Genomic DNA, 21,145 nt, shown 5'->3' with positions numbered 1-21,145 from the left:
TGTGCGGTAAATAAATTTTCATACTTCCCAAGTTATAAGCTTTAGTAATAATTTATATCCATGTATGTCTCCATAAACTCGTAGAATTGATTAACAGAGGATGCAAAAGTGAGTTCATACATACATACGTGAATCAATTAAGTGAATCAAGTAAGCGTTTACTGTAAGTGGGAAGTGTTAATTCGTGTGAGTGATACGATGATACGAAACTACTATACGACTTGATACGAGTGATGGGAAATGGGAGAAAGTGGAGTGACTTAGTTATTAGTAATTATGTACATATGAAAAACTGTCAACGTGTTTTAAACTACCTGTGATGCCAATTTTGCATTTCCAGTTTGACGTTCCTTCTAGAACTGTTCCTTCTGCTTGGTCTATATTATCAATGTGAGTGTCTGGGTCGACTGAAAATGTTGTTCTGCGAAGTGAAAATAGGCTCATACACATTTCAGTTACCGGTTAGAGATGCACATTTTTTTCTCTCGGGTGCGACCAAAGTAGCCATGAGTGACTAGTACAATATACTAATCTAATCTATGATATATTATGCTAACTAAATTTTCAGATTGGCGTAACACTAGTAGTAGATATTTGATTTGTCAGAATGTCAAATGCAGATTTTTCAAATGCACGAATAATGCATTGGAAATTAGCTTTCAAGTGCGAACGGATTGTCCTACAAAATAATGACAATTATCAACCATTTCTATACCTATGTAGACTGTAATCATACATCAATAAGAACACATTATATTTTTTACTAAAGGCCACAAGATAAATAGATAATTCACTAAACTCATTCTGTTTGCATTAGTTAAAATCGCACAAATATTACACTTTCGCCGACGAGGAGTGCTAGCTTACATCACGACATCACGTGCATTGTTCAGGTCCAATTTAACAGCACAACATTAAAAATTAAGCACAATTAAACCTGTCGCAGAACTATCCACACATAAAGCGATGTAATAATTTCTATTGAAATGAGGGAAAATGTATGTGTACAATACTCGTGGAGTTTTCAAAATGTACGAATCAAGGTTAAAAAACTAAATCCATTGAAATGAATATAATATTGTTTAAAATTCATCAATAGAGAAGACTGAATATCAGTATGAGAATGTGTGTAGATGTTTGAGCGTTCAATTTTTGTAATACACAGCGGCGAGCGAAGGACATTGGCACATAGACAGCCGGAAGTCAACGAGTTTCGCCATTTATTAGCCCACCAAAGCCGATTAAATTTGGGAACAAACCTGTGATGGCTATTTTAGCAGACCATTTACTAGTCCCGTCTAACACAGACTGTTTTATTTTGTTCATGTGCCCACAATGAGTTTTCTCTTCTACAGAAAACACGTTCCTAAAAATATAGCATTCCAATTTATAATCCTTCCTTTACTCAGAACTCCTGGAAAGATATCCTCACTACTAAATCTGTTTGTAGTTTATTATTAAGTACAATTAATTGAATTTTATACTATAGTTAAATGAATGAGAAAAAATGTATGCCAAAATACCAACGAAGCCTGCTACTAGGCGACACAAACAATTCGGAGAAAGTCACAGCGTGAGAAATAGTAGACTGTTATACGTACTACATACGGTGCTTATTTTTAGTGAGATTACTTTTAACTGAATTTAAATGACACGATGTTGGTAAACATGACTTTATGAACGAGGTCTTAGAGATCAGACATATGTATATTGACTACATATTTACTTGTTGAAGAGTTCAAAAATCAATAAGTATTGTACCTGATGAGCTCGAATATTTCCGGTTTCTGCCTCTCTCGTTGTTTCATGATTTCCTTCATTGCCGTGATGATACTATTTGCCTTGTCCTCTGCGCCGTGTTTGCAACTCTTCTCAGCCGCTCCTGTTAAGAATTATGAAAAGTTTTAAAAACAGTTTAAGCAGAACATTCTCTCATCACCTGCTGCACAGCGTTAAAGGGAATTCTATCGCGACTACTACTTGGATGAAGAGCGCTATATGTATTATTTGAGTATTGTTAACAAACATGGTTGAAAACAGTGAAAGCATGACTGACAGAAAATGTATTTTTTAAAAGGTTATTTTGATTTGACAAATAATAAACTTGAACTCATTGTTCTACTACATTTACCACGTTTGTAGTAGAACAAAGAGAATCAATAAGAAACCATGATTCACTGAAATTGACATTTTTATACTCTAAAACTACGTTATTATTTGATCTACTATGCTTTATAAATCAAATGCGATTTTGAAAGATTGTAGATTAGAATGAATACGACTAGAACTAATAATCCTAACGGTTTTAATGCAATTATGTTAATTATTATACTGGAACTCCCAAAAGCACATATACAAAAACACAAACACACAGAGAAAGTGATAGAAAGAGAGAAGAACAGCCAGGGTTTTGTTCTTACTCGTAAATCCGGCTAGCAGCAAGTAAGAAATGAAGGATTTCATGTCAATGCCCGGTAGTAATTAGGGCTTGTTAATTGTGTAACAACAATTGTATATACACACACCAATTAAATTATCCTAATCATCATCATTAGACATTTCACAACTTAATTGCCTTACCATTTTTAGAGACTTAAAACAGTTTGTCAGAAACAATCGTATTCATATTGAGCGAGTGTGACTACCCGTGTAAAAAAATAAGGTGAAAATGTGTTACTTGATTCAAATAAAGAAAACGTCTCCATAAAGTAGTCAAGGTTAGTAGCAATCTCATGGAATTTCGATCGTGTGAGTTACATTTTCTTGTAGATTACAACAATTTGGAGGAACCATGAAAATTGCACATGTACGCAATTACGATTATGTATTTCGGAAGGAGCAGATTACAAGTTATAACCGCTAACCTTGAGTACCTTATAGAATGCTTGGAGAAGATAATCTGTGATAATTTGAACACATAAAGCACAGAAGAGGAAACACTTACATAACTGGAAAAAATGAGCACAAATAAAGCGACCACAACGAGGACATTTATTGGAAATATGTAAAACGACAACTTAGCTCTTCGTTCTATTGTTAGTCACGATAATTATAAGTAACAAATATAAATGTTGATGGGAATTATTGAATTATAAATCCCAAAATTGAATGGGGAGAGGCGTTTACTTTATGTATAATGACGCATGATAATGTATTTATGTATGTATGTAGTTTAAAAACGAAGCATCATGAAGTGTGTAATGCGTCACGGTACAAACATTGATTTTGACCATTTTACTGCCCTATTTAAGTATACATTTACACTCGTATGTGACAATAAAAAAGATTTCTGACCAGTTTTGTATAGTCACAGTTATTTTAGTTAGATTATTTTGACGTTACAAAAAAAACAGGAAATTGTATCAAGTTCTTACTTTGAAGACAGTCGGCGTTTAGTAAATCCTTGCACTTTTCGTGACATTTGACACCACATTCAGTGCAACGGACTCCCTGTCTTGCGATTCCCCAAAGGAGTCCTAAGATAAAAAAGACACATATTAGACAGATTATAAGTATTCCATGGGAAAAATGGCAAAGCCATATTTTGCAGCGTCCAACTATATCAACTAGCTAATTTGTATATTTACTTATTTCATTTTTATTTGCTCAATTTTTTGTGTTGTTCACAATATGCGGTTGAGAAATAGCTAAATAACTAATGATAAATTAGTCATTTTAAATAGAAACTTACCTTCGCACTCGTAGCAGTACCTGTTTATGCCGCAAAGTCATTTAAAAAAATATTAGAATTGAATTTATCTATGTTGGTATCTGTAAAATAATACGCAAATACACAAGACAATCAATCTTACGTGGGCGAGGTGGCCGTCCAGAGGACAAAATTGTGTGGGGTAGTACTTGAAATTGGATATATAAGGGCTTGCAGAGTTTTCTTGTACACGTGCATTTTCTGCGATCCAGGTCCAATCCCAAAATGGTTGATGGTTGAAGCAGAAACAGGAACAGAAAGAAAGTCCAAATTTATTTTCAACTCCATAATTCCATTTCTAATTGTTATCAGAGAGATGATAAAGACTAGAAGACTACTGCTATATCAGCTTTAGTTAGTTAGACATTGAAGGCTGCAGATTATCCTGAAATACCGACTCAGAAAGTTTGGTATTCACTTTCTACATAATTATATATCCCACTTTCACGCTTTCCTAAACTAAGCTTTTTGCATTTATTAGCGCCTTAAGCTGCAAATCCTTGAAATATTAATATTGGCTCATGTATTCTAAATATATACTACACGTTCAGAACTATTTTTAGTAAATCGATGGAAAACAGATGTTCTCAAGAAGATTTTCTTTAGTAATTTTGTTTAAACAAGGCATTTTAGTTTTAGTGACTGGTCTAAATCTAATATAAAGCTTTCAGGCATTATGCGAGTATATCTAAGTGTGTACATACACACATATGTACATAACCGACAAATATAATTTTACAATGCAACAAATTAGCATGTTTTGAAAATTCTGTGGCAGATTATTACTCGGACCATGATTAGGCACCTATTATCTATACATCTATAATATCAACCTATTCTATATGTAAAACATGGCGTGCTGGTGCTTACAAGAACATTTAGTGTGACAGAAATGTGGCTCGCGTGACGATTATTAAGCATCTTTCATGATTCACATGCGGGGAAATTCTTTGTTAAAATGCTCAATATTGTATATTTTCAATTTTATGAAAACATGTGTGACATGTGAGGCTTGACACGCAATTTTGGCACTCTGCATGCCAGATTCACAAAGTAGCGACAAGTTGTTGAATATCCTTGTTTCATTACATTGTGTGCACTTTTCGACAGACTGTCTCAACGTTTCACACCAATTACAAGGGATTAATTAACTGTGACCCATTTTCATAATGAAACCGAGCAGCAATCCGGGGATCTACATATGTAAGTATACTACTTGGCATAGCAATTTATAGGTGTGGGGAGGGACAAAAGCTAAAAGCCATCTATGTACATAAGTCTAGGACTCGCATGACATGAAACACAATAACTTGTGATGCTAATTGGAAAATGTACAGCATTTGCTAATATTTGACTTGCACACACTCGTCACTGTGATCGCATTCATATGGACTTACCAATTCCTATCCGAAGAGAAGAAATAGCAGACGAGACATGTGAAAGAGACAAGACAAAAGGGTTTTATGGGTTGGTCAGGGTCCTAAATGTACTCGTGTGTGTGGCCTAAACGTCAGAGGTAAGGTTGGTTGGTTGGTGGTAAAGTAAGGCACACAAGGTAGTTCAAATTTCGAGTTAATTCAAAATTAGAGAAACAATAGTGCCTTGATCAAGGTTGGAGACCAGCAGCAGGGTCAAATTGCTATTAATTTCACAAAATATGTGCTACATTTTGAGAAATTGCCAGACACTACTACGGAATAAGTGGTATAGCAATTAACTAATTTACTTTTTAAGTGGGTTCATATGCGAGCAAGTCAACTCCAGACCATTGGTACAAAAATTGATTTATGTTCGACCTCACATGATCAAGAACATAAAACATTGCTTCAAAACAGCAATAAATAAAAAAGTCAAAAGTTAAGAACACGAAGATGTACAAGAAAGTACAAGAAAGTAAAGAGTGTATTATTGTGAATATTAAATGTGTAGAAAAGATTTCAGTTCACAGAGGAAAGTGAAGGAATAAGTGGTCATGCAATTGAATAACAATGATAGGAAAAAATTAAAGCATGCTGGTAAATAATTGTGAATTGGATGTGTTTTTCTTTCAGAAAAATAATTAGCCGTAAAGTGCGTGACATTTACCTGACTTAACTAATCATGTCGACGGTATATCTATATATTTATTTGGAGGTGTTTGCGCAAATTGCGTAATAATAACATCTCATAACCTTAAAAGTATAAATTCTATCATGAGAAATATTTTAATGAGTGTATCTATTATGGTGTATATCGAAGTAATCATAATAATATGAATAAAGTATACGGTCCAAGATTTATGCAAAGATTCAATAACTAGTCATTTCATATGTACGGTAAATTTTTCTCTGCCGTTGACACTTTAAAAATTAAATTGACATTTATCAATTGAGCAATTAAACAATAAAGTTTTTCTTACCAATTCTTCGTCGTTAAGCGTAGCACGTGGAATGGCGTTGGTTAGACCAGCGGCCTGCCGCTTGGTTGCTGCCATTGTCTAGAAAGTAAGTTTACACAATTATGTTAGTTTATACTTGAAAAATAAAATTTCAATCAACAAAATATTAAAAATTATATAAAGAATGAAAATAAATATTTTAAAGGTAACACTTATTTATTATGCATTTGAATTTTTCACATCAATACACTGTTAAAAAATTTACCTTGAGAACCTTTAAAATGGCAGCATCAAATAGGAAACAGTTAAATATTAAAGTATTAAAATCAAGTTAATAGTAATTATGCGCAGTAATAATAATTGCTTTTGTTGAAATCTTAGGGAAAGATTTATACATCGGATTAATAGTTTACGCAACAGTTTTCGATTCATCCGCTAAGTGTGTAATACTTACTGAAGGACATATGAATCCGTACATTTTACGCGAGATAATCATGAACAACCATTCACGATGTTGCTGGCTTATTTGCCATAATAAGGATTACTAATTGGCATATTTATTTCGCGGATTGTTTTCCACGATTACTTGCCAACAAAATTGGAGATTTTTGCCATCTGGGTATTTACATTTAACCAGTCGGTGTGGTTTCCTCTCGTGATGGGAGTTGTTGCGTACCCTATATTACCAAGTGAAAGCTCCACTTTCTTTCTACTTAAACGGACCGTGTTCTTGGAGACGGTGTATTTATGTATGAACATACTAAGCATAAGGGTACGACATAATTCATGTTTCTTATTTTCATTCTATTAATATTTCTGCTCCAGATACAGCTTCAAAGTATAAGAAAATCGAGTGGAAGAGAAAGCGTGCATCGAGCATTGTCGTGACTTCATTCCAAGTTTCGACTTGAGATTTACTAATTTTCTTTGTCTTCAGTATTTTCTTTTTGTATTTCAACAAGAACTTACCAGCTCGGAAACTAATGGAATTGATTTCCTCCTGGGTCGAATGTCAGGCATACTGTCGATGGTGGAGTAGAAAGGATTTGTCTCTCCCAAATTCCTAAGAAAAATTAATGCGATTAAACTCTGGGATGGCTGTGGGGAGAACAAATTTTGTGCCATTGATTAAGCACGTTCGACCTCTTCTAGCTTCTACTATACGTCAGTTCAGTCTAGCCGTTCGTTACTAATCGTTAGTGGGACAACATCACCAGCATTTCGATTGTAACCTCATTACGTCACAAAACATGATTCAAATAATACTGTTTCCAAATTTAGAACATTTTAGCTGGTCTTTACCTTATAAGTAGGAACTGAATTTTATTGACTTCGTTATTAAATTTATAAAGGTCTCATAGATAATTAAACTGCGTTCGGGTCTAACATGTATCAAATCCAAAGTTTGTAGCCCTTATCGGGAGGGGTATGTATTAATTCAACAAGACAAGAGTCGAAATACACTGGATGATGAAGTTGATTAAGATCTAGTTTAACTAATTCGGCAGAAAATTAGAAGACGATAAAGTTAAACAACATACCCACTGCCTCGTCCCGATCCATCTCCTCCAACTCCGCCACTCTGTAAAGTTACATAAAAAATTACATACAAGTTTCAATTTCAAATTTTGTTTTGCACAGTCACCGTATTTTCGAAGAATCGGACATTGAAACAAGCGACATAATATTATGCAAGTGTTAGTTTATGTTCCAAGCTAAGCATAAGCGGAATTGAAATTGCGTATGTATTTACATGTGTTAAGGTCATGAATGGTTATGATTACAGATTTTCTTGAGTCATTTTTATTTACCAAAAGAAAGATAGCAATTGGTCTGCACAGAGCTACTAGAAATATTATGGTTCAATGAATGCATTAAATAACTATATTGCATTTTAATACAATATAGTTTTTTTGCTTTCTCCACTCATTTTTTTTTGTTTAGTTAACCAAGATTACGACTTGTTCCATTTATTTTGACGCTTTTCAACCATCATCAACACTTGTTTTATAAATGACATTTTCTCATTCGTCACAGAGTCAAAAAAGAGGTAAGTTTAATATATCTGTGCAATGTCAGCAAATAAACACAATAAATCGGAGCAGCAGAGATTTTCACTTGAATTAGATTTGAAGTTTTGATTATTTTTGTTTCTGTTTCTTTTGTTTTTTCTTTGAGTTGATAGAAAGTAGGACTGGCACTTGATAACATCAACTTGTAACAAGGCAATGCATGATAAAAAAGAATCGAGTATCTACAAAAGAAGAGCAAAGGAATTTCTCATCCGACGAAAGTAAATGTTTCGAAAAGATACAAGATCCCTGGTCAATTTACTATTGGTTTTGTGGAATGAAAGGAGAAAAGTAGGATGTACTGATAATACAACTTTCCCCATTTTTTACAGAAGACGTACCTAGACTAACGTGGAGAAGATAGGGAACGATGGAAAATAATATAGTCGAACCTCAGGAAAAGTTGCACACACACGCATGCGAGCTCCCTCAACTTCATTAATATTTCAGTAGTTTTTCTCCGAGTCTTATCATGAGACATGGCTTGTTACAACTTGTGCTGCTGGCTTCTCCAACTAAACAGCTCGGTTTCAACTTTCATTTCACTAAAAAAACAACGCAAACTCTTGTTGGACGAAACCAAGAATTAAACCAGAATACAAATCGCTAAACATTATTGCTATATGTTGACCCTATTATTGTCATCTGCTGGCATGTGCATATGCTTGCAGCAAACACAATCTTCGCTTTCAAATACGTATAAAAGTACTTTCTTTTTGAAGAAAGTAGAATAACATACATGTTAAACCTCTCAGATGCAATAATAAAACTATAGTAAAAGTTAAACACACACATAAATACATTTTATACAAATGCACTCATGCATGTATGTAGATGCATGTAGATAAATAAACCTAAACAGCTCAACGTGAACCATAATTATTAATTTTGAATTTCCAATTAAAAACTTGGAAGTAATTTTATGATGTATAAAACGTGTGTCTGTAAAATAAGGAAAGCTGCAAATTTGCTGAGGACACTCGAAAATTACCAAAATGTCGGCTTGGAGTTGAGCAACGGCAGCAGCATTTGTTTTTTCTTCTGCCTTTTTTTCTTTGAGAGTTTTTAGGAAACCCCACTTGCTTCCCAAACCACCAGGGCCCCCACCCTCACCCGCCATTCCTTCGTCATCAATCGACATAGATATTGCTGACATCCCTTTATTTGGATGCCCTTCTGCACTTTCTCTCCTCTCAAGAGACTGTTGGGCGTCAGGAGGAGACCCGCTTGTGCTGTCTCGTTTAACTCTGTCCCTTTCGTCTTCTTCCGAGGTGGTCACTTTCTTTAGTTCGCCCATAGAAAACATATCCATGAATTTCCTGGAGATTGAGAGACCCATGCTTTGGGTGGATTCTCGCCGACTGGTTTCAACAGGAGTGCCTGTACCAGTGCCTGGTCCACTCGAGATTGCTCCGGGAGCTTGAGCTGGGAAACTTTCATCAAATGCATCTTCCGTCTCATAACATCCCTCGCCGACACTGCCTTCACCTTTCTCCATTGGTGGCGATTGCGGTTGATACGACTCAACAGATTCCTTTCTCTCGTAATCATGACTTTCTCCGTATTCGTCCTCATCCAGTTGCTGCTGTTGCGGATGCTGTTCCACTTCCTCCTCCTCCTCCTCGTCTTCCTCTGCGTCTTTTCCTTCTTTGACTAATTTTAAGTGTTTCCTTATCATTTCTTCCTCCTTGGCAATCTGCATCTCATCCTCGTCAAAGCTCTCTTGGGGAGTATCTGGACCACTCGTCTCCCCGGATGAAGTTCCACCACGAACTTTCTCTTTCCCGTGATGCGACCCATCGTCGTCATCGTCTCTTTTCTCCGAGTGCCATACATTGTCTCCGATGGAGGAAGAGGAGGGAAGGCTGATGGATGGGCGTTCCTCTCCTGTTGTATCTCCTCGTGTCTGATCACCTCCACTGTAAAAAGCTGACTCTGAACTTTTTACACTTGAAGAGTCTTGATAGTATAGACCACTCTGTTGTTGTTGTTGCTGTTGTTGCTGCTGCTTTTTGCTGGATTCAATCGCAATGCCAATCCTTAAGCCAATTTCTGCCGGTGGTGGCTCGATCATGGAACCAAAGTCTATGGATCCTCTGCCAGAATCCGGGCGATCTTTCCCGTGATGTTCTGATTGCTTCCAAGCGTTGGAAGTTGTCTCGGAATCTTGATCAGGTTCATAATCCTCATGGTCTTTTCTCCTACGAGACACGTATCCAAGGGGCTCATCAACCATGGAGTCTTCACGGTGCAATTGCCTCTGTTGAGATTTGGTTAAAGAAAGTCGTCGTTCCATTTGGTTTGACGGGACAATTTCATCAGCAGTCGTAGAGTCCGGACCGCCTTTCATGTCAGGTGGCTCAGGAGAGGTTTTAATTAGCAGTTCTTGAAGAACAAGTCCCATCCGTTCCTTCATATCCACCGTGGCAGACATTGGGGCTTGGTTGGGCGAGTAGGAATGTGCCCCCATGGCATTGACATACGTGTACTGTTGAAAGCGGAGTTGTGTTTGGGGAAAGTTGGCGATGGAGGTTGGCTGCGAGTCAATTGCAGCAATTTGTTGTTTTTCTAATTCTTCCAGTTTTTGCAATTCATATTTGTACCACATATCGTCGCTGTCTATGCTGTCCTCCGTGCTTTGTCTTCTGGAGGAGACTCTGGAACTTCTCATTGAATGGGTTGATCGTGAGTCTTCTTCTTCAGAGAGCGTTCTCTGGGATGGCAGATCCAATCGATTTTTTGAGGATAAAGAAAGACGAGCCGAATCAGATGAACTTCCCATATCCGAATCTCCAAACGATTTGTTTGAGAGTGAAGACTGATGTTGCAGACCAAATTTTGGCTGTTGTTGAGGGGAAGTTCGAATTGTGGGGAATGATGAGGTTAATCCGGACGGGGAAGGTGAATGAGTTGAGATGGGAGATGCTGTCATAGGAATAGGCAGTTCTGATGGGAGTGAGTGTGGAGATGTCATTTCAATTCCTTTGGAGAAACCTTGGAGAAAGACCGATTCCTGAGGCTCTGCAGTTGTCATCATCATAAACGGAGTGGTGGCACTGGGGGCGCTTATTGGTCCCGAGGTTTCGTCACCACTTTGGGCTTGAATAGTTGGAGGGGAAGCAATCCCACTTAAACTTCCGATTTGTCTAAAAATTTCAGTCCCATCATTTTCTCTCCATTCTCCAAAGTCGTCTGTCTCTTCTAATTTACTTTTAGTATGGAACACTTGTTCATCACTTGGAGCTGCTCCAGCTTTTATCTGATCAATAGAGTGTGACACCAGCAATGATTGCTGATGCTGCTCCTCCACCTTCCCATCATCATCACCAGTCTCAACTTCATGAGTGAGGTAATTAATTGCGGTATCATCATCCGCCAAAGTACTTTCTGATTGGGCTACGCTAACCGAGCCCGTCTGTTCTTGAACACCATTTTTCACATCCAAACTCGGACCCCTTTGAGGCGGAGGTGGTCTCGGGGGAGGCAAAGAATCTGCTCTTTGAATTTGAGGATGCTGCTGCTGCATAGCGCCAGGATAAGGTGCCTGCTGACGGTTATTAATGGTCGTCGTCGTCCCTGATCCATTTGTTGCGGCTTGTCTTTGTCGATATTTACCAACGCGTAACGAAGCGGCGAACTCTGTTCCACTGCCCATTGTGGCGAACTTTCCTTCTCCGCTCGTTGGGGAAATTAACGGGCTACCAGGTTGGTGCTTTTCCAAATTCATGGAACTTCGCTGACTGCCACTACCGCTGCCACCACTTCCTCCTCCTCCTCCTCCGCTAATTTCACCTTGCTGACCTGGCGGTGGCGGCAAAGGTGGTGGTTGCTTCTTTACATCTCCAATAGTGGTGAAAAGCTCTTGTGCTAAATCTGGAAGTCTATCCAGTTCAAGATCAGTCTCAGTACCGGAGCCTTCAGACATTGTTCTGCGATTGGATGATTTTACTTTTGGAAATAGACTAGATTCGCTCAAGTCGCTTTCCGAAGCTTCGTAAGAACGACCACCACGACCAACTCCAGATCTAACCGCGAGATAACTTTTTCCGCGTGGGGAAGTGTCAACAGATTTGGGACGGTAGTAACCGCCACGGTATTGATGTTCTGATTCTGAGACTTCAGAATCTTCTGACTGACTGCTCCACTTTTTAGCCTTGTGCACTAAGGTAGCAATATTCGTGACAATGGACATTGAGTGCCGCTTTTTCTTCTTCAGCGTCCCTGCCGGTGTACCACTACTGCTGCTACCGTACGTTGGAGGAGTAGAAGGAGCATGAGAGTGACCACTGTACTGCTTCTGAATATCCGGCTTCTCACTGTCCGACAGCGATCTTGAACGTTCCTTTTTGGGCAAAGTTATGTGCAAATCCTGCTGAACCCATTTTCCAACCGTGTTCATGGCAGACTTTAAACTAGCACTTCGTTTTGGTTTATTTCGCTTTGTAGCGGTAGCACTTTGCTGTTTGGCGTTCATGTCTTGGTTGTCGGATGAAGTGACACCTTCACGGCTGCCGCCACCACCCGATGCAGAACTTATCGAAACGTATCCAGCCCGAGATTGCAAATATCCACCGGTTTGAGGTGGACCAAAATATTGTTGTTGTCGCAATTCATATCCTCCTCCTTGTCGTGAGGGTGCAGTTCCTGGTGGACGAACACCGCCACTAACGGGGGTGGTTTCATAATGATGAGGTTGACCAGCCCCACCGTATTCTGTGCCAGCTAATCTTTGCTGAAGTTGGTGACTGGGCTGATCTGGTCTGTAGGAAAAATTATTATCAAATTTTCCTGGGGATGATATTGCAGTTGATGAGGTCATGATATTGTGTTGAAGATTTGGATCAATGGTACTGCTTCGTAGAGAATATTGAAGTTGTTGCTCGGCTGTTGTTTGGTAACGGTGGCTGTGATCATGAGACTCCTGTGACCACTTGAGTTCCCCAGGCTCAGTCACCGTGTAGGATGGATTTTCGTAGCAGCCGTACTTGCTCGCCGTGTAATACGTGGATGGAACGGAGGGGGCATAGAAGTTTTTCTCATTGTTGTACACTGCCCGATTCCTCATCTCCCTATCTAAGAACTCCCTTTCTCGTTCTATTTCATACGTGGAAGGAGAATAGTGATGTCTTGGACGAATGTGGTCATATGTAGAATAAGTCACTGATTGTGGGCTTGCATGTTTCACTCGCGTATGGTAATGGGAAGATTCCAAATAACTGTAAATGCTAGACTCCGAGCCATCCGAGTCGCTCCCTGGCATGTAGGGTCGAATGGGTTTTGTACTCACGTCACGACCGTAGCTGGTTCTCTCTGCGGTGCCCCATCGATTTCTCCCGAGATACGGAGACGAGGCGCTTCCGCCAGTTGTAGTACAAGTAGCAGGAGCATGATGAGGACCTCCTATCATTGCTTCACCTCCAGGAGCTACTACTTGACTTCCGTACCCAACACTTTTGTATAAACTGTCCAATCCTATTGTTGCTGTGGAGGAAGGAGTCTCTCCAGACCCAGTAATTAAGTCACGCTCTCGTTCACGTTCTCGGGCTAATACCATCGCCACCATGTCCTGGCGCTGAAAGTCCACGTCACTTTTCACATCGTACACTTTTTCACTCAAACTGGGGGAGACAGTGCCCATATTTCTAGAACTAGTTCGTGGAGATGGACGATTACTTGAGGCTGAGGCGAGGTCGGGTAAAATTTCATTATTATCTGTATCAGCTCCAACTCTATAGGGCAACCGATCCCTGGGCGATGTACTGAATTCAATCTGATTATCAACAGAGGCAGCAGCAGGAGAAAGCGAGGTTGCTATTGTCACATCTGGCAACATTCCTTCGGATGTGCTCTCATCCCTACTGGCAAAGTCGAGATGGTGAGCATGTCGAGGACTTATTCTGCCATGATGACCCATTATTGGACTCGCAGGGTTAGGAGACAGAGCTGTGTGGTGAAGGCCCCCTCCGTGAATGGGTTGATAAGATGGTGGTTGGGTTGGTGGAGCGGATGTCGCATATCTTGAAGGACTCGTTGGTGACCTTTCCTTTTCAATGCTTGACCAGTTACTCATTTCAGATACTCCTGAATCGGATCTGGCATGCATTAACGAGGCTTTTGAAGGTTTGGGTGATTTAGGGCTTGGTCTAATATTTACGCTATCTTGCATTCCATCTCCCAGGTTGGTGTCTAGGCCAGTTGGTGTTCTTCGCACGGATGGCGAAATAGATATGGACAAATCATTCATGGCCGAATACTCGGGAATAGGGCTCGCAATGTGGACTCTTGTTGCCATTTGCAACGCGGCGGCTGTCCCCTCTTTCACCAAAGTTTCGTGGGAATCTGGATATCGATCACGATGATGGGAAGCGTTGGATGAAGTTGGATCAGAAAAATATAACAATGTCATCGGGCTGCTTCTTCCCTTTGGAGGACTTGAGTATGTTTCGTGATGGGCGGATAATCTGGGGCTTTCTGGGCAAGGACTTCTTACAGGACTCGCAACGTTTGTGTAAGAACTTGAGGGAACCCCGATGTACCCGTCCTGACGGGTTCGAGGTGGTGTGGGGGATGCAGTAGCGTGTCTGCCGATAGCGGCGGTATTACTGCCAGTCAAGAACTGAGATGAGCTACTGGAGAATGTGGGAGCACTTGACGATGGAGTAGAGGAAGAAACGATGCGACCCAAAGGGTCATAGTTTGTGCCCAACAATGCAGCGTTCACTTCTTGGTCAGTGTTGGGTTCACTTTCCGAGTGATGAGAGCTGAGTTGATATGGGGACGTCGTTCCAGAAGCGTCTCTTAAGGCATCCCTTATTAAAAGTTCTTGATTTAAGATAAAGTCGTTCAGTGACGAAGTTTGTCTACTACTCGGAGACGTCGCCCTGTTGCTGTTGGACAAAGCACTACTACTACGGTCTGAACTTATATCTGAAAAGGTAAGATATCATTCATTTTTTGATGTCATGCAAACGTTAAACCATTCCAAAGAGTAATATTTGTTTCATTGACCAATAAATATCAGACAGACATGGTTGATCATAATTTTAAAGTGTTCTCACCCATTGGCACAGGGCTGCTTGAACTTAATTTTGAGCAGGTTCCGATGGGTTCAGATTTTTGTGAGGTCATCGTTGTCGTTACGCTGGTGGTCGTTGTGTGTTGATCATCTTCGGGTAGGTCCAGATCTGCATAGAGTTGACGGAAACTCTCTTCCAAAGCACTTCGCTGCCTTTCCCTCTGTTGCTGTCGTGTGGCCTTGATTCGCCGTTGCGGGCTTTCATAGAGCGATTTATTTCCATTCCGGAACACAGAGTATGAAGAAGAGGAAGACTTTGCGGGACTAGGTGGGGACGATGAATCAAGTTTGGACGCCTGCTGCTGGGAGTGGTGGTGGTGGTGGTGATGGTGAAACTGATGATGTACTTTCCCTCCATGTCTATCGAGATTGTCTATTATGTCTTTAGTCTCTAACGAGCTAATTGCCGAGAGTTCCTCCAAGTCTTTCAAGTCCTTTTCACTTATGGTCGGAGATCTCTGGGATCCACGATAATCCTTATAATCCAAAGCACTAAAAATTCTTCGGGATTCATCTTCATCTCCAGTGTCCAATTTCCTCACTTTCCGATCAACTTGGTAGTTGTCTTCATCCTCGATAACGTGTTCTCCACCACCACCACCACCAGTCGCACTGCTCTCTACAACTTCGAAACTATCTTCGTTAAATAAGAGCAGACCCTTCTCTTCGACATTCCTCGCAATTACTTTATCACTTTCTCCGCCACCACCACCAAGACTAACAGGAGCAGGAGTAGCGATGGTCGTGGGAGGGGATATTTCTTTACTTCCAGTTGGGTCTGTGGCTCCCGGAGGAGAGCTTGAGCCTTTCTCTGTAGCGTCGCCATCCTCTTCCCAAATCAACGAGAGTTCTTGCTCAGTCCCCAATTCTACCTCTTCCTCGTCACCTTGATGGGCCAAATTCAAATTTAGATAAAATGCTTCATCAGGAGTTCTTGTCGCACGGGTTGCATGACCTCCCAAGGAAGAGCTCGAAAGGTGTGAAGAAAAATGATTTCCTTTACTAGACGAGCCTCCTCCTCTGTCGTCACTCCCGTCCCTCTTACGCCGTGATAAAAACAGTTCCCGAGCTTCCTCGGATTCTTCGGCCTGTTCCTCCATCATTTTCGATATAATTGCTTGTTGCTGGGTCAGTAGGCTTTCCGCCTTCTCCATTCGATTCCACATGATCACGTACTCTTGTGACAACAGATCTAATGCCCTCCACGCGTAACGGAGCTCAGATTCTAGCACGTTGAGACGAGTTCCCAATTTTTCCATACACACCAAAATCTCTCCATCCACGTTCTCTAGCTTGGCGTCTTCGTGGCTCACAATTGTTGCAGTTGAGGACGATATCGTTGTAGCTGTAGCTGTAGAGTCGGTTGGAAATGAAATGGGCAATTTTTCAGGGATTGCGACTCGATTCTCAATTTTCTCCTCTGACACCATTTCCACATCCCAACTTTCTTCATGCTTTCCATTGCTTCCAGATGCAGGCAGGCTAGCGTCCATCTTCCGCAGTGCTACACAACCCTCGCTACTATATAGATTATATAGTATAGAGCTCCACTGAGTAGTCCGTTATGGCTGTTTGCTCATTAATTATTTTTCTCCAATGTACAAAAATTTAAGTGTGGAATGTGGCCGAGCGTTGCCTTTTCCTTCTTCATGTCCATTATTCCCCATGATGAGTACGCTGGGAGTTGTAAGTGAGATTTTTTCCTTTAATACTTTCTTGGAACATAAAATGGTGGCCTTTGCTTATCTTTCATCAGCATTACCGATCTCTTGATATATGGCTACCGTAGTTTCCACATAGTGATTGGTTCAAATTGTAGTATGGCTTTCTCCTTGTGTAGATTGTATGAAGAAATGAATGCCGCGTCCTTTCTGGAGAGCATGTACATAACAGCTCAGCGGTAGGTAGCGGAAGTTACTGAATTACCGCAACACATAAAATGTTTGATTGCTTGTTTCATATAACGGAGGAATTTGTGAGGGAAGTACGGGTTCAAAGAAACCAATAAAGGTGTAAATAGACATGTTGAGCTTTCTTTCAAGTTAGTGTAATCCCAGTCATCGTTACATTCCCAAAAGTCAGAGTGTATAGCATCATGGAGTAGTTAGCGAGTTAAAGGTACAAAGTAAGTAGTGTGTGCAGTTTAGTTGGGAGAAACAAGTCTCCTGTTTTTGGTTCTTTTGGTCTAGTTAGACTTCAAAAACCCAAAAGGATATTAAAGAAGATTGGCTTTGAGTGACTGTAAGCAAGTATTCCTCCGCATTCCTGCTCCTTCGAAAGACAGAATGTGTGATATTCCACTTCTTTCTCCCTCGAGGAATGGATGAGACGTGCCAGTGCTACAAAATACCAGTTCAACATGAGCCAGTGTAATTTTTCCTTCCGTGAGAAGACGTTCGCCAAATTTATCTCTGTTCTTTCAAACAATTGGGTTGACTTAAATAAACATTGATTACAGTGTTCGTTTCGGGGCTTCCTTTATCCACAAATGATTGTTCTAATACAAGGTTTCATTCGTACCTAAGATTTCACTTGTTTCAAAAGGGCAACTATTTTACTGGACTATTATTGGCCCAAATCTTTTATTCTCCCTTCTCATTTGATTCATCAGTTGAAAACAGAAGGCTGTTTCAAAGGATTAGAACTAGCGGCCTAAAACAACAACGACCACACTTGCGTGAATTCTTCATTAACAACAAATAATCCGAGCGAAAGTTTCATTATTGTAAGATTAATGCACGCGACGTTTTAGAACAAAGTGGCCCGAATAATGATTTATAATGATGGATTGTTTTCATTAATAGACGAATAACAGGCTAATACATTGTAACAGCTCCTTCATAACGTTCGAGCTACATGGTCTGAGAATGGGGCCAACAATAAAGATGCTAATTCTTTCTGCTCTTGGCCAATTTTGATGAAAAAACTCAAACTGTACATAATATTTGCACCCAATGTACATATACAGTACACTTTCTTCCTTCTATTTCTGTAGGACATGTTACGCTATGTAAATATGTACCATTTGACACTCTTTACCAGTGAACTCAAAATATGGGACTTTCACCACATCGTGCGTGTTATTATACACATCGAAATGTTACAGCATCTGCGTTTATGTCTAGAAATACGCATATTTTGATAGTTGCCATAAACGAAGTGGCTGATTTTAGAGTTCGTGTTCTGCGCACCTCATAATATTCAAACGAGCATACATTTAAATTAAGTTCGATTTCTCAACCAATACAGTTTAGTCAGCCAAATGGTAACTTTTACAGGTTCGTGTGATAAAGTGTGCGGCGAATTAATTTATCCTTGCACGGCAAAATCTACGCTCTGGATAATAAAACTGTCGAGTTTATTCTCTCATCCGTCAATATATTTGGATGGATGAGGCTCTCAAGTTTTGCTAGGATCCTTGTACTTTACTTTTGAAGCATAGCCGAAAGATAGTCGAGATTTAATGGAAATACTCCCTTCTCATGGAACCTCTACATATGTATTAGGAGGAATATCTGTGCACACGTTACAGGAAAATTTGATACAATTGAGATACTTTTTGGCGATGGAAACGCTTTATCGATGATCCAAATGATCCATTAATCCACCCACGGGAATTTGCCATAAGTATGTCCACACATTATCAAGTTGTAATACAATTGTGAAGGAGTCTGCATGCCATAGTTTTTAAAATCTTAACTGAAACATCTGCAATTTACTTTCTCTAAAAATCATTTTAAGCAACTCAATTCTGAGAGATTAAAAAAATTGTCTACAAAATGGAATAAAATAAAATCTCTAGTTTTTAGTATCACTTTCTCCAAAATTCTCAACGATTTTCTCTCGACCTTCTAGTTCACAATATTCATTTATACATTGAGACATTGAGAACATAACACTCCCGACAAGTACCCAGTACCAATGCAACTCGACAGTCACTCTGTTACACGCTGTCTAATTTTGTCGCAAGGGAAAAATAGAGAGGATTTTCAATTAGATGATTACAAAAGTCGAATGGGGAAAGCAAGTAAATCAATCACAAATGTCGTATACTTTCCACTTACACCCTCAATGGCGATAAGACAGTGTTTCCAATTTGAGCTCAGCTGTGGACTGCTCAGGAATTTTTTCAGCGTAGCATGTTATCAGAATTAGAGCCCTTTCAACCAATAACCAACTGTGTCATGTGAGTCAACGAGGGAGAGGAAATAACTGGCGCACTGAATAATGAAGCAGTTCTATCAAATCATCAATCAATATGTCACTCATCAATTTTTAACTATTGGTCACCGAAAATACGGGCTTAACTTTTATTAGTTACGTACTTATTAGTAGGAAGCTTAATCACATATTTTCTGTCCATTGGGTCTTTAACAATACAGCACCCAACTTTGGTAATGCTGTAACGGACTTACAAATTGGAAATATTTAGTACAAAGTATATATTCCCTAATACATTATTTGCTAAATAATGCAAATGAAACGATTGGTCCATACGCTATTGTAATTGGCTCACGGAAATACTTGCACAGGCTAAAATTTTGAAAGCCAGATATGTACATGCACAAAACTCTCCCATATTGAAATCCGAGTACAGCGAAATATTGTGAAGACAAAAGTCATAAACGGTTAAGACCAGAAATATTGATCATTTTTCAGATGACCAGCACGCAATGTTTCGTACGTACAAAGAACAGGTAAATTATCCAACTAACCAACTTATCGTGTTCTTCGGTTACAGGTTACAAATGACTTTTGCACTCCTAATTTTGCACTGCGTTAATTTTCAATATAGCAAAAAGGTAATTATCCCAACATCAAGTAAAGTGCACTATAAGCAATGAACGCCAAACTGCGTGTTTAAGACTAAAGTTGAAAATTGTTTGGATGCGAAGCAGTGAGAGAGACCAATTTCCATCAAGAAACAGTAATTATCTAAAAGGGTGGAGGTCTCTCTATATCATGGTTGTCTATATACATATTTAGACATGTGTCTGTCTATGTGCCTATCCTGAGCCCAACAAGAACCACTATGTGCATACTCTCTGCAGCTCGTTATAATTAAATGAGATGTTGTAAAAGTGTATAGTTAGTTCGCCCAGTTGGAAAAAAGTCACGTATTCATCATAAAACTGAATTTGGAGAGTAAGCTCAACTGTTTGAAAATAAGTGGATAAAATGTGGTGGTGGTGGTATCTGAATATAGACACCTCCACCTGAGTCCTACTTATGTGCATGGTGCACAAAAAAATTAAGGAGCTCAGTGGTGGCTGTAGTGAAAAGGAAGGAGAAAAGGGTCCGTGACGCTTATAAAAAGTTTTTTTATTAACCCAAGTTTCCGCTATATAGCTGCTGCACAACTCTGGAATAAATTTTACAGAACAGCATGAAACTACATATAATTTTATATTTCTGGTAAAAGTGACCACCTCGAACATCGTGTTTTGCTTTTAATATTTTTCTTACTCGTAGAATTTTTTTCTCCGAAATTATGGCTTAATTTTCACCTGAAAAACTGATTAAGTTCTCATGTCCGGAAGCATCTATGCTCGGCTCGACGCCTTTTACAAGGAGAAAGTTCATTCGTGCAGAATGAACTTTCTTCTTAATTCCGCATTAAATTCCGGGCACTTCGAAGTTCTAATAAAACCATTTTATGTAAATTAAAGTAGTTGTTTTGGAATGTAGCCTACACAGCGTGCCTGAGAATAAAGTGGTGAACGTCGTCACGACAAAGTAATTCCCATGAATGAGATGCTTATTCGGGCACATCGCAATAACTTGTGTGTTTTCTCTTTGTAGAGCAACACATTCTTGGCACTAATGAAATTTCTGCTGGGTGTATTATTGAGATAAAATTAAATTATGTATGGCAGTTGGAAAATCATTATGAATCTTACTTTGTGACTTGC

General features: G+C 39.4%; 1 protein-coding gene across 16 annotated transcripts in view; it reads right to left on the bottom strand.

Annotated features, from left to right (window-relative positions):
- Positions 1 to 21,145, bottom strand: part of LOC110862265 — a 52,733-nt gene that overhangs the window by 23,530 nt on the left and 8,058 nt on the right. For 5 of the 16 annotated variants that reach the window (XM_035857678.1, XM_035857684.1, XM_035857630.1 and 2 more), the window contains exons 2-14: positions 15,217 to 17,572; positions 9,150 to 15,085; positions 7,628 to 7,668; positions 7,056 to 7,149; positions 6,352 to 6,360; positions 6,108 to 6,185; positions 5,107 to 5,112; positions 3,813 to 3,910; positions 3,692 to 3,711; positions 3,375 to 3,476; positions 2,421 to 2,432; positions 1,762 to 1,882; positions 1,260 to 1,366 (exon numbers count right to left, since the gene is read on the bottom strand). In XM_035857678.1, coding sequence (XP_035713571.1) covers positions 1,260 to 1,366; positions 1,762 to 1,882; positions 2,421 to 2,432; positions 3,375 to 3,476; positions 3,692 to 3,711; positions 3,813 to 3,910; positions 5,107 to 5,112; positions 6,108 to 6,185; positions 6,352 to 6,360; positions 7,056 to 7,149; positions 7,628 to 7,668; positions 9,150 to 15,085; positions 15,217 to 16,726 — 8,134 coding nt within the window. In that variant the 5' untranslated portion in view covers positions 16,727 to 17,572. Of the gene's footprint in view, positions 1 to 314; positions 422 to 1,259; positions 1,367 to 1,761; positions 1,883 to 2,420; positions 2,433 to 3,374; positions 3,477 to 3,691; positions 3,712 to 3,812; positions 3,911 to 5,106; positions 5,113 to 6,107; positions 6,186 to 6,351; positions 6,361 to 7,055; positions 7,150 to 7,627; positions 7,669 to 9,149; positions 15,086 to 15,216; positions 17,573 to 21,145 lie in introns of all 16 variants that reach the window. The other 11 variants (XM_035857692.1, XM_035857662.1, XM_035857701.1 and 8 more) reach the window with 8 other exon arrangements.

This window comes from Folsomia candida, unplaced genomic scaffold (genome assembly GCF_002217175.1).
Source record: "Folsomia candida strain VU population unplaced genomic scaffold, ASM221717v1 Fcan01_Sc001, whole genome shotgun sequence".
Classification (NCBI taxonomy): domain Eukaryota; kingdom Metazoa; phylum Arthropoda; class Collembola; order Entomobryomorpha; family Isotomidae; genus Folsomia; species Folsomia candida.
This window is presented reverse-complemented; position numbering and strand designations above follow the sequence as displayed.